The sequence below is a fragment of the Melozone crissalis genome, unplaced genomic scaffold, assembly GCF_028551555.1.
Source record: "Melozone crissalis strain CALT ecotype California unplaced genomic scaffold, PUWL_Pcris_2 ptg000016l_1, whole genome shotgun sequence".
Lineage (NCBI taxonomy): Eukaryota > Metazoa > Chordata > Aves > Passeriformes > Passerellidae > Melozone > Melozone crissalis.
The window spans coordinates 18,149,350-18,175,692 of NW_026535794.1; the positions used below are offsets into that span (position 1 = coordinate 18,149,350).

Below are 26,343 nucleotides of genomic sequence, written 5' to 3' on the forward strand. Positions count from 1 at the left end.
TCTCCCTAGCAAGGGATATGGAGATTTAAAGAGTGAATGAAATCCACGTATGCAAGTGTTGCCAGAGAATTATATGCTATTGATCAAAAATAAGGTATTCTAAAATTGATAAAAAAGAATTCTGATTTTTTTCAATAAAGATAATTTTAAAAAAACAGTTACCTAATTTTGGTTACATGTAATTTTTCTGTTGCATTTAAAATCATATAATAATTTGGGTAGTAAGGGACCTTTACAGGACACCTAGTCCAACCCTTTTGCAATGAGCAGGGACAAAAACAGAGGGTATCTTCAGAAGTACAGAGCAATTAGGGGTTAAGTACATAAATCCCCAGAATGCATTTGAAAAGTCCCACCTGCAGCCTCAAGAGTGAGACTGGGAGCTCAGACCCAGAGAGAGGACAGCTGGTTGAGTGGAATACACCGTACCTCAATTGATACAGCTCGATTTCTGCTACTTGCACTGTGAATTTCCTCAATGAAAAGGCTTTGCATGGTGCTGCCATTGACAGAGACCTGTGCTGCTGGTGTGGCTGCTGTGGGCTGGGCTCCTGCCGTGGGCTCTGGCGGGGCTGGGCTGGCTGAGGGGTGGCCAGATGTGGGCACAGCTTCACTGTGAGAGCCTGCAGAGGGAGAGCCCTGGGCGTGGGGCACCAGGGCTGCCGAGTGCTGGGACTGGTGCATGACAACAGGAGAGCTCTGCACGTGGTGGACGGTCATGGATGAGAAGGGGATGACTTCTGACTTGACTGACGACACCTGGGACTCGGATGGGACTGCTGGGAGGGCTTGCTGTGCGTGTCCCTGCGTGGGCTTGTGCTCCTCTTGGTTTTTCAGAGTGTCAGCTGCAGTGGGCTTTTCCATGGCAGAGTATTGCACGGCTTGGGATGGATCCACACCCCTCAGCAGTCCTTCTGTAACGTGTCTGCCCAGCCAAATGGAACACAACAGCACAAGGTCAGCACACAGGCCAGTCAGGAGCAATATGCAACAATCAACTCACGCAAAGAAAAAGCACCAAAGTCAAAACAATCAAAATAGTGGCTTTTTATTTCCCCAATGCCCTCAGCTGTATGATTTTATAGCTTTCTTTCAGAATCAGGAGCTCAGAATTTCAAAGAGGCTACTCTAACTCAGATGGTTTTGCCTTCTAAGGTGCTTACAAACCTTCAGTGATGTACTGGCAGTTTCCCACCAAACCAGGAGTTACAGCGGGTTGATTTTAGAGTGAGAATGAAAATCAGTTATTGAACTGTATACAATGTATCTAGCTAAATAAGATGTTCCTGCACTAGAAGCACAGAAAAGTGAAGCTACATATAATGAGAGGCAGCAGTCTGGCACATTGTCAAAACAGAGCTTCAAATGAAGGTTCTGCATCACATAAAGGTCCTTCCTGTCAAGAGTGTGGGGTAGGATGAGCTGAGGACATAAAGAAGCAACTATTTCTGGCAGTTAGCTGTGAAATGTCTGAGCTTCTGAGAGTTGCAAGCCATCAAATGCCATGAGTTTTCCCGTTATTGAAACAGACTTTATGAGGCTTAATATGCAATTTTGCTGCAAAAAAATTGGTAAAACTTTGGTATGCATAGCTTATTGTTCTATTTTTCTTTGCAAGACAGGAAATAAATGTAATAATTTTTAAGAAAAGAAACTAATATGAAAGGATATAGACATTTGTCTGCATGGAAAAATAAGAGATGGCTCTTAGAAAACCTGTTACATAAACCATTTTATCCATCTGCCAGTATTGCCACATCCATTTTACATATGCTCCAGGATATATAGAAACACTGGCAACACTACATTCCTTAGAATAATGGTAGTGACAACAGGCTCATAATTTACATTTTCCTGTAATTGAACTAAAACTGAGACCACCACCACTTGCAGTTTTGAGCAGGAATCAAACCCAATGCCCACTGAGTTAAATCAGCAATTATTTGCTGTTCAGATATTCTGACAAACATGGCTAAACACTGGCACTTAGTGGACATTAATCTTTACCTACTATTTCTGCTTTCTCTAATGCATCTTCCTTGCAAAGAAGAGAAAAAGAATTTGAAGCCTATTCTTTCAGAAATTTTGGAATAACTTTACCCACTTACACTATTTTCCTATTTTATTTCTTACTGTTACATTTTAGGGAATGAACCTTTCAGTGTCAGAAAATGTTTCTGTTAGCTTTAATTGCTGTAAACACCTGAAGTTAATTAGCTCAGGTATGAGACTGTTGCCACTGTAAGTTCTCTCATCCAGGCACTTCCCAGATCTGGAAGTGTTGACTTGAGAGGCATCTAGTCTCAATTGTGAGATTTCAGTGACTGAGGCTGTTGGACTCACCGCACGGAGCACAGCAAAGGCTAATTTGTTTTCCCTTGAGAGGGCTCTAGGATTAATTTATAAATACTGCAAGCAAGCTGAATTTCTCACATTCACCAAGGGTGAGGGGGAGACCACAAACCCAAAAGCTGTTCCAGCCCTGCTTGAGGAAATTCTTTAAGCCTGAAGAAAAGAAAAGGAGTCACCTCCTGAGCACGGTGAGGACATCGGTCATGCTGCGCACTCGTTTCAGCAGGCTGTCCAGCTTGTGGGGCTCCTCCTTCAGGAACCTCACAGCTTCCACCTCAACCCGCAGGATCGCTCGCATTTTGTTCTGCAATGTGGGGAACTCTCCTGCAAGGAAAACAATTGTGAGGCTGAGGAGGAAATTATGAGAGCCCTGGGCAGTAAAAGACGATTGGGTGAATGTCAATTACTTGAATGTCTATCTCTCTCCAGGGGCCATGCAGCATGCTCCCTAATCCCAGCTTTAAATCTTTTTGAAAGTTAATGCCTCCAGATCAAAGGCAAAACTGTTCTGTGTGGTTAAAGGAAAAGAAACACAAGTAAAAAGGAAAAGTACATACCTTTCAGGGTAGCAACAGCTTCTCCCACTTGACGCAAAAGAAAGGCTCCATCTTCAACATCTTTCAGTGTAACTGCTTTGCTGGAAGCAGCAGAGTCCTTCTTCAGGTCTTCAACAAATGTCTCCAGCTCACTGGCAGAAGAAATAACATGGACAGACAATTTAGGCAGGACTTTCATATTGCAAGCAAATATATGTAAACTAATGGAGTAAACTAAACCAGAAACTTCAACTGTGTCCCCTTTAGATCTGACACCACAGGCTAAACAAATGACAGGACACCATGAAGGGAGGTGAGAATGCTGGACACTCATAGCACAGGAACAGGCTTGCAGCTACCCCAAGTCATTGATTTCTATGACAGGCTGCAATGTGCAGAGATCTTGACCTCAGGGCAGCTGTGCTACAAAGGGCAGGTGGGTTGGTGAAACACAGGAACAGCCAGTAGCCCTCAGGGGACACAAGTGCTCCAAGGGGACTGACACTGTGCCACTACATCCAGTACTGGTTTGTACCTTGTGTTTTCTCTTTGTTGATGACACACAGAGGAATGCCCAATAGTTAAGAAACAACCCAAAACCTGGCAACAAAAGCCTCTTGATACAACCTTGTATATCTGCCAGGTACTGCTAGACAGGACACAGGATGCTGTTCCTATGAACAGCCAGACTGAAACAGCAAGTGTGCATTGTGTGCAGCTCTTGCTCAGCACTTGGATTTAAAAGTGAATCACTTTGGATGTTTTTTCCAATCACTGCCATTCTGTGCTCACTCCAGCTCCACCTGGTGCTTCCTTCTCACCTTTCCCAATATTTTTTCCAGTCTACTTATACTTCACATAAAATTTTGCAATACTTGAGACACATAAACTCTGTTTTCGCTTGGGAAGGAGCCACTTCTTCCCATTTGAACTTGAGCCAACATTGCTTTGGGTGGAGTTTTCCACAGCTATATAAAATTTTGTCAAAAACCCCCAACCCTGAGATGCTTTATGGGCAACTACACAAATACCCATGTAAACACCTTAAAAAGATCATCTCTTGAGTATCTAGGAGAAATTAACTTCTATTAAGATACCAAATTTACTCACAGGAATATTCTAGGAAGCATTTTAATTGCAGATAGAAAAAATTGCAATGGAAACTCTGAACTGACAAATCAGCCACTTATTTGAACCTAATCTTGGGCATCATTTCTTGCATGCATCAGGGATTAGTTTTGCAATTGCTGTAAGAGAATCAAGGTACAAGAGGATTGCCAGGAAAGGGGTGGGAGAAGCTTGCTCTCCGCACCATCTACAAGTCTTGCATTTCCACATATTTCCCTTCCACTGCCATGCAAAGCCAGGCATTTCCCAGACCCATCTCAGTGGGGAAGAAAAGTAGGTGGCCAGTAATGGGATAAAAATAAAGAAAATTCCTCACAGCATTACTGTACATGTAGGTCAGTTTAAATCAGAAGCACAGTCCCACAGAACAGTCCATGGCAACACAACAAACAGAATTTCTCATACTCAGAGGAACAGAAGCAGGAGCAGCATCTGAACATTAAGCATGCACAGCAGAGTTCATTTCAATCCAAAACTAAGAACTTTAGAAACTAAAAAATTACTTTGAATAGAGAATCATAAGCTGTGTCTGAACAGATCACAAACAAGTGGAGGTAAATGATCCCGTTCCCACTTTCAGACCACTTTTCCCAATGCCTCTGCCTTCAGAAAGCTGTGGGAGTCCCAGTTCCTCCCAGCACAAGCAGGCTTGCAGGAAACAATCCACTGGGCCACACGATGGCAGCAAGGGAACACTTCTAAGGGTGTTTTTTCAGTGGCAGACGCTGCTAAAATGCAGGTACCTGCTGTCTCTGTCTTTGCAATAAAGGGCACAGACACACTCTAGCAGAACTGGAGGAAGAATGTGGCCTGCTGTCACTGTCACTAAGGCAAGAGCTCCTGCCCTGCAGGACAGTGCCCTGCAGTCATGCATCCTCCCTAGCCCCTGTGCCCTGGTATTGGCGCTGAGGCTGGGCAGTGCTGCTTTGGGAATCATGGGGTATCCCTCCTCCCTTTTGTAGATCAGCACTGGAAAAGCAGCTTCTCAAATATTTACATCTACCAGGCAATAAAACAGATAAAGAAAGATGCTTAAAATTGTTCATGTGTGGAAAGAAGAGAAAGGAAAACAAAGAACAATATTACAATGTTTGAAGGACTTTGAGGTAGCTGACAGTGGCCCACTTTCCCCTTTGTTCTTTGAGCAGAAATGGAAGAGTCATCAAAAATCCCCTTGATTCCATATACTGTCAAACAAGACAAGTGATCCTAAAATTACCCAGGACCACATTGCACTGCTTCATTTTACTAACTGCAAGGGAAAATAAACTTCATCCCTTAGGACCCAAAGACTGAAACAGATTTGATGATCTCTAGAATTTCTCTTCTCTCACTGGAGGGAACAATGCTTTACAGATTGGCCTGAGCAAACTAGCCAGACATGCACATTGATGCAATTTCAGAAGGCTGATATAAGATAAACAATTTTTATGCATCTATATTCTACACTGAGGCAACTCTTGTGCTGAGATCTTTCTTCAGGCAAAAAGAACCCTCAGAGGATCTGCCTCAGACTGCAATATCAGTAGAACAGGCTACAAAACATCTGACAAAATGAGTGGTAACAAATCACCCAGACCAGATTGCATTTGCCCAGGAGTTCTATAGCAACTTGAGGTTGAAACAGCTGAACTATTAACAATAAGCATCTAACTTCTTGAATAAAATTGCTTTGGAACCAGATTAGTGGAAAGTGTAACAAATTATACAAATAAAATTTTTTTAATGGTATGGAGATATTCTGGGAACTGTATTCTGGTGACACTGGCACTTAGACACGTGTGATGGACAGGTATCAAACTACAGAATAAACAATAAAGAATCAATGAACAATGGATAAATTTGCTCTGTTAGGTAGGAATTAACATGGCTTGTGTAAAATGAAGGTAAGTCTCACAAATCCACAAACAACAGAAGTTTGGGGACAAAGTATACTGCAAAACGCTTTCAGCGAGGTGTTTGAGGAAAAGCTTTCAAGAATGCATAGTTTCCATGGGACAAGAAGAAATTCTTGGATAAAACACTGAAGTAAAGATAAAGGATCAATGAACAGCTAACTCAATGAATGTACTTTGCTGGTGAGTTCCACAGGGATCACTGCTAGGGTTGGTGCTTTTCAACATACTATAAATAATTTAGAAAAAAAAAGGATGAATAATATAACAAAAAAAAAAAATCTCAAAAGGCTGCTATATTATTCAGGGAAATGCACATGAAAGGTGGCTGCACAGGACTGCAGATGGGCCATGTGGTACTAACTGACCAGAAAACACTAAAGATTAAATTAACTCCTAATACCTGTAAAGTGTGCTCATGAGAAGAGGAGAAATAAAACTAAAATCAACCCCATCTAAAACCAATACCCTCCCACAACTCTAAGGTTTGATATACAGTGATGACCTTAGAACTGAATGATCATCCACTGTGGGTGAGATGTTGGATATTTAATGCAAAGCTCCTGTGGCACATGAGGACAGGGAGATCACACCATGCACGAGGTCATGGTGTGCCTCCATCAGACAAAGCTGCTGCAGGGCACTCCTGTCTCCCATCCCCATCCACAGCTGCGCACCAGAGCTAGAAAGGGCAAAGAGAAAGACAAGAGGATGATGAAATGTAGAGAAAGGCTTCTAGAAGAAGGTTAACTAAGCAGACTGAGACTTCCCGGGCTGGAAAAGGCATGAGTGGGGGAAAAGGGAGTGGAAAGGGAGTGTCTATAACATAATGACTAGCATGGCAAGGGTGAATATTCTGCTGTCCATTATTTAAGAGAGATGAACAATTCAAAAACAAACAAAAGAGATTCTTCTGATACACTTTCCCAAATATCTGCTACTAGTAGTTCTCCCAGATTGCCAAGTGAAGTTTTGCTTTCATGGACCATAGTTATTATTATTATTTTAAAAAATCTGATACTTTTCCTAACAAAGTATAAATTGTAAGCTACTATGGATTGTATCCAATTGAACAGATTGGATGTGGCTACAATTTAAATACTGTGCTTATAACTCCCTTTATTAAAGTGGTTAAAATGTACAATATTGAGTGGCCACACATCTAACATGCTTGTTATGACATATATACTTCATTACTCAGTGTATCATAACATCATCATTTGTCCTTGATCTGATAAATCTTAAATCTAGTATCTACAAGTGCTATATATAACACCTCTAATACTGAGTCAAAAGACTAGATTGAAAAAAACCTAATTAAATAAATTAGGTAATAAATAAACCTAATTAAAAAAATTAAATACACATTTAATTCAGTGTATTTTACTGTCACAAGTGTACATAACACTGTGTTTAACAGGTTTCATTAGATACCTTCTGAACTGTAATCCTGCTACAGTTGTGACACACATGGGCACACTTCTGTAGGCACCATTATGAATCTGTTGAGCAAGCTTTCTGCTCAACAGAATGCTTGCTTTGAAACCAACACTTCTGTTGTTTGCCCCATGAAACTGCCAATATGTTTATTTCCTTATTTCACAGAATCACAGAATGGGTAAGGTTGGAAGGCACCACAGTGGGTCACCGGGTCCAACCTCCCTGCTCAAGCAGTTGCAGAAGGAAGGACTTTTTAAGCTAAGATTTACCACCTAAGAGTAGTAAATACACTTTTTTGAGTATTGCAGTAATCCTTAGGCTCCAGTGTCTTACATGAAGACAGTCTACTGATTTAGTCTTATGATTTAGGAAAGATCAAGAGGGTGACAGTTGAAATCCTAAAATGACAATTTTTATGCCCTGTTGCTTTGCATTTGTTTGTATATCTGCAGTGGGATCAGTTTAGTTGTAAATGTCTATACAGAATATTGACCTTTTTCTCAGTAATGTCAGTGACATTTGATGTGTAATTTTGTGCTGTATGCTCTTACTATGAACAGCCATCAGCTGTTGAAATTATTGTTGTCAGATGTGCTTTTCTTTCAGGTCTGACCCTACAAATGAGCAAATACATGACAAAGAAACCTCATTGGACACAACTGATTAAAAGTAAATGTTTGTTTCTAGCATCTCTAAAAGAGGTGAAATAACATTTGAATGATTTAAGAAATTTCCCTGTAACTTTAACAAATGAAGTAGCACAGAAGTAGCAGAAACTCTGGGAACAGGAAAACCTCCAAAACCTGGTAAAACAGAACCATTGCAATCCAAGTCCTGTCCTTAATGAACAGCTGTAACAGAGAATGACACTGGCACTTGACCTCACTCTGTATCCATTTTATGAGGCAATGCCACAAACAGCCATCACACAAATTACTCTTTCCATAGAGATCAGACAATCCAGGGACTTGGCAACGAGGTACACAGGAGTGAAGTGAGGTCATTACTTAAGGCTACAAACCAGCTGAGAGGTTTAATTACACCAGCATGGACCACTATTGCACATTCAAGCCTTCTTCACAGGACTCTCCCTTAATAACACCCAACCTTCTCTTTACAAATGCACCTTTTTATTACAAGAAGTATTAATCTGACAACTTACTGATCAACAGGAAGGGTTTACTCTCTTCAGCTGTCAGGATCTGTACTCTATGGCACTTCAGTCATAATTTCCTGACAAGCTGACTATAAATTTCTTCCTTATTATGAAGCAATTCTTCAGGTTTGAGATAAATGCAGCAATGAGAAATAATTAGTTATATAACATCTTACAAATGTGAGTTTTAGAATTAGTTAAACTGTTTATTAATTTCAGCTTTATCTTGTCACCTGCTGACCCTGAACTAAACCAAATTACTTGATCCCACCAGTCTTGGTGGGCCAAAGTTCTGGGGAAAAAACCACAGAATCTTCCAAAGGGCCTTTACATAACAGCAAAATAAGGTACACAGTTAAGCAGATGGAAACCTCAGTGAATTCATTTTAGACAAGGACTGGCATTGAGGACTGTAATTAAAAACTTCACTCCTCTTTTTGAGCTTCCCCCACCTCTCCCCTGCAGTAGCCAAAGCACTTAGTATTGAAATGCAATTTTTGTACTTAAAACAAAACTCATTATCTTCCTTTGAATCCCTTTGCTCTTCAGGAAATTTCTCCCTCCTTCCCTAAAGCATAATACATAAGGCTGAAGGGGAGAACTAGGATAGAGGGAGGCTTTCAGAACACAGGGGTGGGCACAGTCCTTACAGCCATCCCTCCCTTTACAGGGGACTTCTGAAGAGGTTGAAACTCTTGGTGCTGCTGGGATTTACCCAGTGGGCTGTGCAGAGAAGGACTCCCAGTCAGGACCAGTGAGCTGAACAACACACACACAGCCAATGTGATACACAGCAAGGACACATAGCTAAAACACCATATACAAATGCAATTTACCTGAAAACAGTGGTAAAAGTTTCTACTCTATGGAAGAAAAAGACAGGCACAAGCAATAAATTTGAAGAGGTCTCTCAACCCACCATAGCTTCTTTACAATCTTTTCCTCCTCGCTGAGGTATTTCTGCCTCTCTTGTTCCACCAGGTTGCGCTGTCGCTGCACAGGATCTTCAAGCCTCTTCACTGTTTCGATCACTTTGCCATTGATTTCTAGCTCTGCTTTCTTCACCATTGCCCTCAGCATCTCCTGGTTCTGCAGCTGTTGCACAAAAGAAATCAACTTCAATTTTTCCTGCTTGACTGACATTCCTGGCAACAGAATACACTGCAGAGCTCAGAAAGTTGGGATAAACACCATCCTACAGTGAGTGAGTGTTTTTACCTTCTCCTTTCCTTCTTTCGCTGTACCTATAAACATTACTCCATGTATATATATAACTTCCAGTTCCAAACTGATTAACAAAAGATGTCGGAGATGTTGGGATCAGTATATCACCTTCAATGCATAACTTCTGCAAGGATTGTGGCCCCTTTATTCTGCTTGGCTCAATATGAATCAAGAATTAATTGCACCTCATGAGAATGCTGGATGCTTGACTTCCACTTTCCATCTATCTCACAAGCTCATGCATCCCACAGCCCATACGTGCCTAGTGGATAATCCCACACATTAATGTCATGGCTGGAATGCACTGCTGTTTTCAGAATGGAGGTTTTCAGTCTCTCAAGTGGCAGAGGAAGGACTGTAACATGTGGTGTAATTTGGTACAGGCATACAGCTCATCTGCAATACATAAAACCTCCTTTACCCACCAGAAAAACCCCCCTTTATAATATGGCGATTTTCTGAGAACCTCAAGTCGCACCTTCTTTCTTGTCTTAGCCTGATGTTAAATAACACAAGCATTCATTGTCTTGCTGATAGTAAGCTCACAGAGCAAAACAGAGGCAAGAAGGCAAACTAGGCTGCACTCTTCTGTGGGTTGCCCTGGAGCAGCTATGAGCCATGCTCACAAACCAAACCTGTTTAAGTCTGTTACGCAAATCACAAGATTCAAAGTGATAAGCAGGACTCCACCTAGTCACAGCTTTAGGATACAGGCAACATGAACACAACTCTGTTAGCCCAGGAGTCATTTCATACGGTAAGATTTTTAAAAAACACCCATGTTTTAACTGGGGACAAAATTCCCATTTTAAAACTAGCACTTGAACTGTCAGCTGCCTTCTAAACATCCAGGCTTAACAGCCAAATCACATTTAACACACAAAATAAACCCATGACCTAACAGGAAGAATCACAAAAATAGGATACCTATAACACAGTATAATGTAGTAAGCCTTCTTTAAAATCTATTTCAGAAAATTCATGAGAATAAAAAAAAAAGTGCCTTTGCTGAGACAATTCTTTCCAAAAAATATGGGCATGAGAGAAACAAACTCAGTTCCGCACTCCTGACTCTTCAGTCCCTGTGCCTCTCTTACTCTCTTCTCCAGCTACACAACAGTGATGAGAGGGAGGGTAACACCTCACTGCAGGGGTGTGTGTGTGTGAAATCTGAGCTGTTACAAGCAGGAGGAGTTACCTCAAAATTCAGCTGAAGAGACGTGTCAGCAATTACTGAAAAAATGAAGCTGAAAAACATTTAAACAGCCCAGAACTATATAAACAACATCTAGATTATTTTGAAGACAGTATGTATTTTGTATGTGTATTTTCCCCATGATTGGATTAATGTTTGGATTTGATAAATTAAAACCTCTTACTGCAAGGCTAGCACAACTATCTGAGATACACACCTCTTTCATTGTGTCATATTTTCAAGTAGAAAAACCTAAATGAATGAATAAATGGGTGAATGAGCATGTAACACTTCAGTCATACAATTTATTCCCAGCTCTTTAAAAAGTGGGGAAATTTGATACATGGAAGTGAGTTAGGATCTGTAAAACATCTGATCTGAGGTCAGTGAGAAGGTCAGTAATAAAGTTAGACTTAAGTCTCAGGTGTCCAGAATTTAAGTCCTTGATGTTCCTCAGCTGGTAAAAGGGACTTCCACTAACAGCAAAACTGAGCATGTGTGAGTGTGTGAGGTTGTGAGATGGCAGGCACATGGTTTTTCCTATTATGGGGGTATGTAGAGGAGCTATATTTATTGTGGTGATGTGTACAGCTAAGGTGTTTGTCACCTCCATTTATTAAGTGCTTGAACAATACCAGGAAGTTTCAGTCATAAAAGTTCATCTATTTCTGATAATGAGGACAGGGAATAAAAATGTAACACAATAAGATTTCAAAAAATCTTGTATGTTGAGGACTCCCAAACCTCAGAGTTTGGAGTGAGCTCTTTAATTTTGGAACATGACTCAATCTTGGTATCAAAGAAATGTTTTTACTATTTCTATGAAAATTCATGCAATAATTGGCTAGTTATAGAAAACTTGAGTTTGTTCATGCCTGGGGAACAGGGTCAAAAGATGAGAAGGGAGAAGTACATATGGGTTCAGAGAGACAAAACAAAGAACTGTGTGAGGGGAGCAATTGTGTCAGTCAGCAGCCAAAGGACACATGAGGCAGGGAGAGCAGGAGCAAGAAGGAGGAGGCAGTCTCTGGCCATCACATTTACCTCTGTGCTCTGGAACTGAACTTCATTCTTTCCTTTCTTCTGCCAGCAGAAACACATGTGAGACTCCCTGGATAAGTGCACAACCCATCCGCCCCTCTGAGCACCTCCGCTCCACCATCTCAACGAAAAGATGTTTTATGGATCTGCCACAGTTATTCTGGTTCCACAAAACAGAACCTTTGTACTATAAGCTTGCTTGAAAACAAGCCAAATAAACAATCTTAAACATTCATTCTTGAAGAGTCTTTCTTGAAGCAGTACTGAAGTTCTAAAGGCATGTACTAAAAGTAAGGAAAACCAATGCAGGCTTTCCTGTCACCAGCAAATGGTAATTTCTTGTTAATTTGAGTTACCTCACCTTATAACTGCAAGCAGCATTCATACAGAATTTAGCATGCTTTTTTTGAATTCTCACATCTCTCACACATTCTTTACCCTTGGTTCTCACTTTCAGCCTCACCAATTTCTCCAGATACCTTCCTCGGCCCTCTTCTTCATCTTGTGCTTCAGCCATTATTTGTTACTGTTCTCACATAACTACCCCAGCTCTGCCTCTGGTACCCACTCCAAGCATAATCTGATAACCAGTTCAGTTCACTTTGAACCAATTATTATCTATTATCTATGAGACAGGTAACTAGAAAATCAAGTATTAGTTCACAACCCTGCTCCTCATTAGGAGACAAGCATGACCTGCCCAGTGGTATCTCCCACCTCCCCATGAACTCCAGGGCACAGCCACAAACAGGAGCTGGCTGCCTGCAGCTCAGCACCTTGCAGAATCTAAGTATCTAGCTCCTGAAGTTTGTCACCATACATTGATTAAAGCTAGCAGCTCCAGTTCTATAATGCAGGTCAAATATATATTAATTTCTAATTCAAAGTTACACTTGTGAAACTGAGTATACCATTTATGACAGTGTTATTACATTTTCTGTCCTTTCTGCAGCACTCACTTCCCTGCAAACAGTGCACTGAGTGAAGGAAAAGCATGCATGCACACACGTTCCTAATGGGGAACATTAATCATATCTAACTGTGTTCCCTTAAAGTGAGTTCAGTTAAAGGAAAGGAGTAGACAAAAAATCCAGTGCACATATAAGATAACGATATAAACCATGCACATATATCCAAGGCTTGGTTCAAACCTGGTACTAAGAGCTCTCAATACCTGGGAGCACAGAATGAACAACCCCACTAAGTCATCATGGGCTCAATTCATACCAGTGACAAATCCATTCAGGACAAAGGCTGGGTTACAGCCCATCTCTGGCATTGAGGAAAACTCCAGAGCACCATGAAATGAGTCTGTCCTGAATGTCTCTGAAAATCAGAGCATTTAGAACATGCAAGTGTAGTAGCAAGAAGTGTACAGAGCCTCTAGCAACGGCCATGGGGTAAATGTATGTGTGCCAAGGATTTCTGTTGAAAATCCAACCACATCTAAACTTTTTGGTGGAATCTCACAATATATGCTTATCTGGTGTGTGAATCAATACATCTGAATCCATTGCTGCTGGATATGGTTTAAAAAGAAGATTTTGCCAGCACAAACAAAGGATACACAAATTATTGGGTCTTTTCTATCATGCATTTCTCTGATTCTATTAAGAAAATTAGTATGAACTAAAAGTGGTAACATCAATTGAAAATTAAACAATAGACATTATTAAACACAGTTTTATGTCCTGTTCCTGTTTCTTAGTTATCCTGCCAAATTTTGTGCCTGTATTTTTCTGAAGTGTTTCTTCTAGTCTGTCACTGTATAAAAAATTCACACAAACAGGAACAAACTGACTGCCAGACCAGGAGAAACAGTGAAATTGAAAAATAGGAAGCACTGTCAAACATGAAATGAAAACAATCTGGGAAACCAGAAAAAATACTTTTTTCCTTCTACTTACAATTATTTTTGAAAAAATGTAGCACAAAGTATATAATTTAAAATGTGATATTGCAACACTCTTCAGTTTAAAACACTGCCTGTTTCACTTGCTGCCCTACAAACTGTGAGCTTTTTTCCAAAATAGCTCAGGAACGCCATGACAAACTCTCATCAATGGAATTTATGTGTAACATACCAAAGTTTCCCTTGAGCTACAGGTTCTTCCAACTGATGATCAAAATTTCTCAACTTCCCACTAGCTCAATGCACCAAGTTTGCTATAATTTCTGAATTAAGGGAAGCCATCCAGAGTTAATGAGCACACTCGGGATATGTCCTTTTTCCCTTCTCAAGACCTCCTTGGCAGCATTGATTTGTGCAGATGGTAGAAATTCCTTCACTCCTGCGTGGCACTATGTTATATATGATCACAAGCAAGGCTTCTGCCCCGGGCAGGGCCATGGACACAAAGCTCAGCCAGGGAAATGCCAGCTCCTTGGTGGGCAGCCCTGTGGGAAGGAGGAGCTCCCTGCCTCCAAGCAGCCCTGCAGCCTCCAGCCAATTCTGGGGCCATGTGCTGAGCACAGCTAGGGACCAGACCCAAGGCATTTGCCAAGAGCTGCATTTGGCACATGGTGTGGAGGAGGACAGAGGGGCTGCAGTGGTTTGCAGCACAAATGTGGAAAAATATGCACTTACACGTAATGTGCCAGGGCAGAGATCACATGCCAGTGTCTTCAAACGAGATGAGGAGCACGATGGCTGGCACGTAGGCAGCACTGCTGAGAACAGCTTTGGAAAGGGACATTTGCTATTGGAGCATACTCATCCTAAACTGAAAGTTTAAATACAAGGGAGCTGTACCACAGGCAGAGGTCACCTGATACAACTCTTTGCTCCAAATATCATCTGCCATCTCTGCACTCCCAGCAAACAGAGCACAGGACATTGTCACAGGACCTTCAGTTGGACACATTTTCCTACACTGATGTTTACCTCACCCTTCTGCTTCTTTGCTTGATGACTGGTTCATAATTCAATTTTCTTTAGATAAGGAGGTGAAGGTAAAACGTGCTCTGAACTCTGCTTTGCATTATCATTATTTTGTTCTAAAATTTATCAGCAAGTCAAATGTGATTGACATGGTACCATCACCCTGGTTATAAAACCAGCAGCTGCAGCCCTACAATAGCTAACATGTGATGTCACTTTCTGGGTAAGGAGGACTGGCAGAGTATTGAAGCTTCCCCCACTGTCCACTTTGTCTTACAAGAAAGTGCTCTGCCTTCTTTTCCATCTTCTGAGACAATACACAGTGCTCTTCAGTTTCCAATTAAGTAAAAGGCTGAAGACCTGTACAGCTGCATATGCTTATTTTTACAGTGTCTGAGATGAACAGCATATATTTATATTTGCAGCATGACTGTATGTGCCAACATACTATTTTTGTTAACTCTTTATTGGTTGTATTCTTTCTTGCAGGTTTTGAGGTGTTGACATGTATTGGGAAGGTATTCTTGAAACCTGAGTGTAAGTAGGACACAACAAACCTTTGCAGCAACATTTGAAATACCATTTTTTTCTTACTGTTCAAGTTGGCTGTTTTTCTGGATTCTGTAAATACAGGACTCAAACTCTGGCTTAATGCATATCTACTGATCCTCAGCTACATTTGGGTTTCCTGACATCAAAGTTGTTTATTCAGGGACTTAAGATCTGTCTCAACTGTAAACAGTATGGAGCAGGAACATGGTTCTTCTGACATGTTTATACAGCACATAGCATAGCAGGATCCAAACTGTAATCACAGACTTGAAATTACTGTAATATAAATAGTGCTTTAATCTATAGAGTCATCCAACAAAGCTAGAAATTAATTTTTTTCTCAATATCTCAGCAACAGTAGTTTAACTGAGCTAATTCTCACACCTCGAGGACTATGCAAGCTTTTGTGTCTGTAGTACTTGGGTCTGCCCTTTGCTAGAACTCTGCTACTGAGACTGTACAAAAGGTAAAGAGAGAAAATGAGAGAGAGGGAAGGAGCAAAAAGGCATTTGCTGCCAAGCCATCTTTTTTCCCAGCATTGTCCAGATAACCATACCTGTAGCTGCTTCATCTGGTGCAGCTGCAGGCGCAGATCCGACACGCTGCGTTTCATCCCGTGCAGGCTGAGCTGCATTGCTGGGGCTCCAGAGGGGTGGTGGGTGACAGCTGACTCCACAGCTCCCAGGGCATTCTTCCCCCCAGAGATGGTGGCAGCACCTGCAATGAGTAGCAGCACAGGTTGAGTTCACAGCAGAGAAGGTGCAAACGTGATCCCTCCTCTGCCCACTGAATCCACAGGTATTTCACACAGGTGGACGAGAAAAGCAAATGATGGATGCCAACGCTCAGTACCAACAGGGACTGCCACCTCCTCACCCAATTGATATATAGTTTTTTTAAGCCAAGTCTCATAAGCTCTTAGACATTTATATTACACCAAAAATAGCTCAGCTACTTTAAAAAGCATAAAATTAGTAAAATAGCTTTTGTAGTAATGTTAAAAACAAAAAAAAAATAATAAAAAGCAAAATAATAGAACTCTTTACAAAAAAACCCAAGCCAAGTGCTAAATGTTCTTGGTCCTAGTAAAACACTTTACAAGAGCAATTAGTTTTTTTGTTCTCTTCTTTTTTTGAGTAAATTGCTTAAGCAATACTTCTTCACTCTTGTCCAATTAGCTATCCTTAAGTTTAAAATAAAGTCCCTCAAATCCTATAAAGTGTCTTTTTACCTAATTAAAAAAAAACTTCTAAGTTTTTTTCATTTTTAAAAAACAACAAAAAAAAAAGTTTTGTCACTCCATGAACAAAAAGCACATTCCTATACAATATATTTTGAGGGAAGCCTGCACAGCATCAGAGTAGTGTATCTGTGCTGGAACCTCAGTTCTACCAGAGCACTGCATTACTCCAGGACTGCTTTCTACCACATGCAGTGGAGAGGGGACAAGTTTTAACTGCAGATGACACAAAACAGCAATGAATCAAATTGGTTCTGGAAGTAACTTCAGGACTGTCCTCCCAGAAGATGTCTGAGACCAAGTTGATGCAAATTCATTCACAGGACTCCTGAATGACGTATTTGTTGATTAATCATCACAGGAGATGGATACAGTCAAGCTGCCAAATATGGCGGAAAGATTTCTATAGAAAATCTTGCTTCACTGCTGAAAGGACAACTGCATTATTTCTAACAGGCACCTCCAGCAGCAACCCTATAAAACCAGAGGAATTAAATGATGGTGTGCCAGAGGCTCTCCAGCCATGTTGCATCCACCCACTCCCTCTTAGTCTGTCAGAAAGGAATACAGCATAACACAAGGAAATGAGCCGAGCCACACTCTGAAAATAATTACTGTTGTCCTCACAAAACTTTCTTTGCTAAAGAATGCTGTTCTTCTGCACAGGAACAATGCCAAGCTTGTTCTTTTCAATCTCAAGTACCTGGGAAGAAGCTCTCTTTAGACAGAACAAGCAAATTCCAGCTCATCAGGTACTCGAAATATCAGCTCCTTCTCACAATTTGCACTTACACACCCATATTCTTCAAATTTTTTTCCTAATGCGTCCCTCCCCCCTCCCCACTCCCCCAGCAGACAAAATGACAGACCATCAGTACAATAAACTTCATTTTTTAAGTCCAGTACTTTGTAGTCCTGCAAACTCTTCCTATCACACTGCCAAATCCACTTTATTCCTTGATCCCAAATGGCACAGAAGGCTGCTGCTCCCTGAACTACAGCATTAACTGGCCCTGACTACAAGAAAGACATTGAGAGGCGGACCATGTCCAGAGAAGGGCAACAAAACTGGTGAAGGGTCTGAAGCACAAGCACAAGTCTAATGAGTAACAGCTGAGGGAGCTGGGGGTTTTCAGTCTGGAAAAAAGGAGTCTCAAGGTCCTTATTGCTCTCTACAACTGCCTGAAAGGGAGTTGGAAGGAGGTGGGAGTTGGTCACTTCTCCCAGATAACAAAAAATAGAACAAAAATTAATGGCCTAAAGTTACAGCCAGGGAGATTTAATATTAGGAAAAATTTCTTCACCAAAAGGGTCATCAAGCATTGGAAGAGGCTGCACACGGACGTGGTTGAGTCACCATCCCTGAAGGTATTTAAAAGATGTGTAGATGTGGTGCTTAGGGACCTGGCCTGGTGGTGGACTTGGCAGTGTTAGGTTAATGGCTCGACTGGATGATCTAGAAGGTCTTTTCCAACCTAAATAATTCCATTATTCTATTCCATGATTAGGTCATTCCCTACTTCAATTTCATCCTTCTCTATGATGAAAAAAAGGATCTGAAGAAACAGAAAATAGCTCATCAATGGACTTACACAAGGATTTTGATCATCATCTGTTCCCACAACCACACATTCTATCAAGTTTAATGAAATCAAACAAAAAACAGTGTTGTGAGCTTTGCCTGCTGAAGGCAAATTTTCAGGGCACTAAACAGCATGACACATCTTCTGACTGGAATGAGTACAAGTCCCAGAGTGGGAAGTTGTCTCCCCATGCTCTCATCCCTCATAATCTTTTGAACTATTCCTCCAAATCTGCCTGAGTACAGCTCAGCATAATAACACAGTTACTCCTTTTCCAACAGGTGTGGATATCTCAAATACAACCTTTGCAAAATTCATCTAGGGGAAGCACTCTTAAAGGATGGACATCACACCAGCCTATTTTTATTTAAAAAAAGGTTTTTAGGAATCATGTTTGTTACTTTACCTTTATTTGCAATTCTGCTCAATAAAAGCACAGGCTAGATCCATGCTACATACAGTGTGCCATGCTATGGAGCTTCTGGAGACATGCTCAGACAAAAAGCTCTTCTAGCTTGGTGCAGGCTGTTGTAATGCTATACCATCCCTGAACCTGCTCCAGCTAGATCTGCTTGGTGCTTCAACAACAGTACTCATCATTACACTGCTGAGCAAGCTGTTGCACATTTTTGCTATACTCCAGTATGATTCAATGGTCTCTTGACTTTCAAAGAGCTCCTTAACAGAAAGCTACACTCAAGAAATAAACAGTCCTTGTTCACTGCCATTATGTACCCACTCCATGCTTGTCTAATGTATGCTCCTACTTATCTGTCTACATGTACACTGCAGTTTCTCCTACAGTCAAGCATCTATTTCCCTCCCACATGCACTACTTTTTGCCTTTTTTGTTTAAGAGAATGGTATTTAGTTCATAAACCTTACAGACAGAAACCACCAGAGAGTCTGAAAAATGTGGATAAGCCTCCAAGAGTTCTGATCCCTAGCCACAAATCTGGACTATTTTTGAAAGCACACCTACCTTTGTGCTGTTCTTTGCCTCAGGCAAAAGCTCCAAAACCTCAGCCCCTGACCCTGTGATGAGGCAGCCAAGGCATGAATCAGACCCCACCAGTCCCTCCCCCATGCTGGACCCCAGTCAATTCACATATTTTCTCAGGAAGGGGTGCCTGCTTTCCTTTTAGTGTAGATGGACTGTGATCTGCTTCTTTAAGCAATAAATGTCTCCAACTCCCTACAAAGCAGCTCTCCTCCTCACTGCTGCCTCAGCCACCTCTTTTCAGCATGAGGTGCTCTTGGCTGCCACAGTGTCCCTGATGCAGAGAGTGCTCAGAGCCTGGGAAACGGGGCAGGGGGACTGCTGACTGCAGCGGGTGTGAGACACAGGACACTGAGTGACCATAACCATCAGCAGCTGATTTCTCACACATTCATATTTTCACCAAGAAAGAATAAAAGGGCAGCTGAATGAGGGGCTGCTTCATCTAGGGATTGTAGCTCACTGTTGGAATAGTCCCAGGCTGTAGCTTTGTGATTAGATGTGAGGCCAAATGGATTAAAGGGAAAGAAACAGCACTGGCTCTTGGGTTTTTAAATAAACCCCCTCTTGAGCTAGTTAAGGGAAATCCAACCTCACACCATAATTTCCTAATACTTTGGACAAATAAAAAAAAGTTAACTTTTTACAAAGGCTAATGAACTCAGCTGCCATTTTACAGTACAAAGAAAACTGAAGTGCAGAAAGAGGAAAGGTTTGCTGTGTGCTCAGGGGATAAGGAACATGAGTTCTACTCACTGACACTTGACCTTTGCTATGGTTGTAAAGACACTGCTCTCCTTCCGTTTCCCACTTTTTTTTCTTTTAAATAAAATGCTAAGATTCTATTTTGAAGCAGGTTGGCACAAAAGACCATCAGAAGACACACAACAATATTTTTTTTCACAAATAACTAATCTAATTAAAGGACACAATATTTTCAAGCATTATTTGGGGAGATGTGACAGTTACTAGATGGCACTAAATCAGCCTCAAAATAACAAAATATTCTATCTATACATTAGTGTGCAACTTCATCTCATTGATCCAAAATGAATTCAGCATCCTATTTTGCCTGCAAATGCTGATGGAGTTCTAAGACTAGCATGATCTATCTTCGAGATAAGCAAGCAGATATGGACAATGATTTAATTCAGAGGTCATCACAGCAAGAGTCATGCATGTGAGAAGGGCACACAGATATACACAGATGACAAGACAGTTCACAAAGAATGGGGAATCAAATCTTAGCCCTATGTTTGTAATACTACTCCCTGCTGCCATCTTCCTCTTGCTTTGTATTGGTGGTGTTAGTGCAGAAAATTGTACTCCCTGATCCCCTTCTCAAATAATACTGAAATGTCTTCCTTCCTCTTCTAACAAGGCAGCAACTAGCAAAAAGCTATTGAGTTTTTTTGGTAATCCATGAAACAACTGATCCCAATTGAATAAATGAATCCAGGATTTAGTCTATCAGTCTCCAGGTGATGAACAGAAACATGACAGAAAAGAGAATATGCAAGTATTTCTCAGGGTATTTGTTAGTAATCTCATGGTGACTCTTACTAGTATGGTTTGGTTTTAGAATCACGTGTTGTTTCTAAATCACGAGTTCCTTGGTGCCATGATGGTGTTTCAGAAACTGAAGACCTCTATAAGGATTCAGTCATGGAATTTCTCCTAACATTAGCAGAAGAGACATAGGCAGTCTGTGGAGGGTTACTGCTCTTTGAACCCATCCCCCATGAAAGAACTGAGCCTAAAGCAATAAAAGATAAGAAATGCAGACAAGCATTGTTATTCCAGACTCACCTTCCTCAGTGAAAAAGCTGGGTTTCTTCAGAGTCCTTAATATTTGGGGTTAAAGAAGTCAATGGCTTCTACAGACCAGCACAGCAAAAGCAAATTAAATACAATTTGCTTCATATGACATATCAAACAAAGTATCCACAATCTAGCCATATAGAGTTATCAAGGGTTTAGAATTTTTGGTTTCTTTCCCATCCCAAGGGATGTAGTCTATTTTTTGCACAAAAGTCTCCTACCATTGGAGCACATACTATAAAATACAATGTTGGTTCAACATTGACAAGACAATATTATCTTGCACAGATGTTTTATTTTTTAGAATGGGAAGCAATTCACATTTTTGCTTATCAGAACTCTAGAAAGAACTGTTCAATCAACATTTTATACCACTTTGTCTTTCAAATAGTCTTTGAAATTGCTAGAACTGGTATCTCAGTGCACAGTTGTCAAGTGGAATTGTAAAGTGAGAGAGTCACTGCCTAAATGTCTATACGTAATAAAGATTGGGGTGAATTGAAGAACAAAACAGGGGTCAGCAGAAGTGTATCTAGCTTCTCTTTGAACCCAAGCATATTTACAAAAAGGAGAAACATTCTATTCTACCAGATTGCCTAGTTTTCAAGTAAGTTAAACTGCATTGACTCATTGGACCATGTCCTGAGCAATTCCAGGCACAAAAGCAGGAAAATATTCCATTATACAAGACGATTCTTTTACACAGCAGTCTCCACTAATAGCTGCTGTGGGCTACAATACTGTAGTACACTGAGGTCAACACACCTTGTTCCCTACCTGCTGCAATTTAATTTTGTGGCTGAGTCATGTTGGAAGGACAGGATATAGAGATGCAGGTGCTGGATTTACAACCATACTTTATAGTACTGATAGGGATCCTTGCAGAGTGCTGGCTGCATGGCCGCTCCCACTGTCCTTTCCCTTTCTCCCAGGTGATGAGAAAAGCATCTATAGCACAAGCTGAATACTGGAATCCTTACTCACCTGCTGGATAGGCACACAGCCATGTGACAAAGCCAATGTCTCTGTCAGTAAGTGACAAATGATGATCTGGCCTTTGACAGTAAATTAAGTTCCCACCCTCCATCTCACCCACCACAGCTGCACATGCAGCTGTTAGATGTAATATTGCCATTTCAGGGACATGTCAGTCATATGATAAGGTAGTGAGTGAGGAGTATTTGGGAACAACAGTGCCAGGAAATGGCTGCTGGTCAGATGAACCACGCTATTCTGGTGGGCTGGGCATGACTTCCTGGGGAATCTCTGTTTTTGCTTTATGTAAGGCTGCTTTCCCAATGAATATTGTTCCATTTCTCATTTGAGTGAGCGCACATTTACACATGCACACACACACCACTACATAATTCAGGTTTAAAGGGACCTCTGAAGGCCCAAGATCCCACTCAAAGCAGCACTCACTTGGATCAGGTCCTCTGACTGAGCGCCCCTCACCAAGTCTGAACTGGTACCACCACAGGGAAAGCAGAGAGGCTGCTGTTTGCAATGCACCACAAAAAGGAGAACAAGGCACTGTATGTGCTGGTTGTGAGAGTTTCATAAGTGCTTTATATGAGGTGAGGCCTGTGCAAGTGGGAAATGCCATAAATTCTCACTCTGTAATGACACTGCAATAGGGAAAAATCTGAAGACCATTTTGCAGCTGCTTTGAATAATGACAGACTTTTCCCTATACTGTCTGAAACTGAAAAATTACAACTTATTTCTTCAAAGCTTTAAGTAATCCTCTCCCCATCCAGGAAAGGAAGAGTTGGAACAGCACCAGAGAGTGGCTTGGGAGCAAAGCTTCAGTACCAGGACTTTAGCTCTTTCTCTCTTCCATGTGGTTGATAGTTTCCAGGTCTAGTTTGGTTTCTGTCAATTAGGAGGACACAGAGCAATTCCAGACAAACAGGAATCCTGAACGTGAGCTAACAGCTCCAACAGAAAGGCTAGTTAGGAGCATAATAGGTTTGCTAATAAATGTGTGTGGTTTACTACCTGTCGGGCACAGACCTCCCTGTGGGAGAAGCACCACCAGGAAGCAGGGAACTGCCTGGATTTGCATTCAGTGCATGACAAAGGTGAAGAGGAGGCATATAAGCACACCAATACCCTGCGGACTTCTCCAGCAGCAGCCCCTACACAAAGGGCTTCAAGCACATGGAAATCTTCTTTGTCAACAGTTTTAACTCAATCTTTTACACACTTAACAGCTCTCCAGGAGAGATGCTAAAACAAGACCGGCTCTTACTGGCTTCATAATTGGTGCTTGCTCAGAAAGGTTTAGATGCGCACTTATAATTAGGAACAGATCAATGTGGCTTAATTAGGGAAAGCGCTGTCTTGCTGACTGCTAAGTTTCTTGGTGTCATTACATCAGTAGTATCCTAGTGACAGATGGACCTTAGAAAAAGTTCAGGTGACAAGAAAAGGAATTAAATATTTAGTCTTCTACAGGAATCTGGACACATCTAGGGTTAATGGCAGATATACATACATCCTATAGACAGGATGAGTCACTGGAAAATTCACCAGATGCAGAGGCTCTGCATCTCATTTAAACCATTCAGCACAGGTGGGAAATTCATTCCAAATACCATCTCAACCTGTCAGAAATTCCTCTCTTAAAGATGTGATCGACTCCCATATCCTGCACTTAAACTTCTGTTCTGACAGTATAGACATGGAAATTTAAGTAAATTTGACATTTCCATAAGCTGGGATGTTTGTAATGTTAGAACTATTAATATACCTGAATAAGTTGTAAATTAAAAGTGAATTATCTTACCTGCAGTGTCAGTGCTGCTCTTGCTGGACACAATTTTCATCATCTTCTCACTAAATAATAACAAGAAAAATTGTAATTTTAGTTTACTAACTATTAAAACTGTAGTGAAGTTTATATTCAACAAATTTAATGGCCTTAAAACATATATATTTATTAATTTAAATCACCAATAATTTGTCAGTCATCAGTAATTTTTTTAATCACCTTTTAGTAGAAGTTAAGCAATGAATGGAGTATAAGCAGTAAAAAGCACAGAGATGTAGCTACATTAATTCTTTTTATCACAAAGAAGAGTAATGCAGTTCATATCCATCTATCATTTGGCATATTCTCCCTCTCTGCCTAGCATTCTCATGGAGATGATAAAGAAACTTAAAAATGATTGAGCATTCAGGATTTTTTTTACTATTACAATCAAATATATTTTTGTTGATTGATTACTAAAATCATTACAGATGAATTCTGTTTTTACCTAGAAGAATCTTTGCTATTACTTGTATTTGGCCCTTTTAAAAGCGCAGACTGAACAAGACCAGTTAAACTGGCAATCTGTTTCTCCATGGCTTGTATCCTCTCTCTGTAAGACAAGAGAACCGTTTGTTAAAGCCAGATATATTTGCTTTCAGACTTGTTTTTTTAGGTGAATGATTACCACAGGATTGGAAAGACACTACAGAGTTTGTGCAAAGGCCCTTGGGTACAGTTTGCATATACCTTATTGCAGCAGCTTACCACATCTCAGTTTGGACAGCTTTTGCATCGTAACAGACAATTTAAAAAAATCTGCCTAGTTAAAAATAACAGAACAAACAACCAAGTAATAAACTTCTAACGACCTCACAAGACAGGCACCTAAAACAATTTGTTAATGCCACTTGGTACTAGTGAAAAAGTATTTTTCAGCATTACATGCATTTTCTCTTTTACCTACATTGGGGCAATCATTTTGTCTGTACTTAAGGTTTCAGGATTAAAGACTTTACACTTCTTCTTGTTACTATTTTTACTTTCCCCAGACTCAGAATTTTTGTCTGGGAAGCATTTAATCTGCCCAAGCAGACGACTTTCCAGCCCAAATCCTTTCCACCTGACATCACAACTGTCTGCTTTGAAAAGGACAGAAATGTGACAGAGAGGCACAAAATGCAGACTGTACAGCAATGTTACAATAAAACAGATTTTCTTTCGTGCACATATCCTGAGAAATTCCCAAAAAACAGAAGAAAAGAGATGTAGAGTTATAATAAGTATAACCAGTGTTTTCCATAGAAACCCAAGGTCACTAAACAAGAACAATAACTTTGTTTGGATGTGAACGCTAACATTTGCATGTTTATCTGTCTGCATAAATCCATATATTAGTTAGGTACCAGGGGACTTCCTCAGTTGGCTCCAAACCAGCTTTTTGCTCACACAGGTGCCTACTTGTACATGCCAGTATGTCAAAGACACACCACACCACAGACACACATCAGTATGGCACCTTCTGAAAAGGCATCCCTCTACCACAGCAGTTACGTGTGTGGGGAGACTTGCAGAAGGACATTCTAACAGCAGGCTGTGTCTTTGGAAGATGACTGGGAAGAAAACTTCTCAAAAAGCAAGATTAAGGTTAAGACCAGCAGCAGGGACTGATGAGAGAAGATGGGAGACACAAACTCAGACACAGACTCAGCATGCTGCATGGCCTATCCAGCACCACAGCAGCATTCTGCACACATGGGAGCAGCCAAACTCTGGCCACCCCAGCTGCAGTTGCAGTTTGGTGGCCAAAGCAATAGCATCAATCAATAAGAGTCATACAAACTCAAATGTAGGTACCAATAACAGGCAAAAGCAAGCTGCCATGATAAAAAGCAAATAACCAGCCCTGCTTGCAGCCAGACGGATTGTCCAGGCTAATTATTTCATTCACAATCAGGGAATGAATGAGGTTTCCTGGGATAGCACACAGATACCATAGCCAGGTATCAGAGACACCCAGAGGCTGAGAAAACAGGGCAACAAAACAAGCAATGAGATGCTAACAGACACAAGCAGGGAAGAAGAGAGTGCTCAGTGAGTCCCCAGCCAGCAGACGTGTTCTTACTGCAATTTAATGCAGTGCACGCATCTCACTTTTCTGTCTTGATGTTGAAAGGTATTTTGAAGGGTGATGAGAAGACTAGTGAATCTGACTTAATTCACTTCAAACCAAGAAATACATTACGGAATTTCCACTATTACAAGTTTTAAAATAAGAAACTGGTGCAGGCTACAGTAACCTTTGGAACAAAAACAAGTACTAAAACCCAGGGATAAATATACTCTAACAAACTTTCATGCAGCATTTTTGACACTTAATAATGAAAACTTTTTTTTCCCCCCAGATAATCATCACAAAACCTTCCTGGAACTAAGCTCAACTGGAAGTCTCTCTGTTTTACCAATCCATAAATATGATGGTTTTTTTTCATCCCACATTAGATAATCTGGAAACAATTTTCTGCTTCAAAAGATATTATGGCA

The 26,343-nt window shown here is 40.8% G+C and overlaps 1 protein-coding gene across 6 annotated transcripts in view; it reads right to left on the minus strand.

The window, feature by feature from the left end:
• KIAA1217 (KIAA1217 ortholog) overlaps positions 1-26,343 on the minus strand; it is a 351,094-nt gene that overhangs the window by 16,738 nt on the left and 308,013 nt on the right. For 4 of the 6 annotated variants that reach the window (XM_054273557.1, XM_054273556.1, XM_054273554.1 and 1 more), the window contains 7 exons: positions 24,308-24,412; positions 23,836-23,885; positions 15,957-16,117; positions 9,427-9,602; positions 2,910-3,040; positions 2,529-2,676; positions 430-925 (listed from right to left, as the gene is read on the minus strand). In XM_054273557.1, coding sequence (XP_054129532.1) covers positions 430-925; positions 2,529-2,676; positions 2,910-3,040; positions 9,427-9,602; positions 15,957-16,117; positions 23,836-23,885; positions 24,308-24,412 — 1,267 coding nt within the window. The remainder of the gene's footprint in view (positions 1-429; positions 926-2,528; positions 2,677-2,909; positions 3,041-9,426; positions 9,603-15,956; positions 16,118-23,835; positions 23,886-24,307; positions 24,413-26,343) is intronic. The other 2 variants (XM_054273555.1, XM_054273558.1) reach the window with 1 other exon arrangement.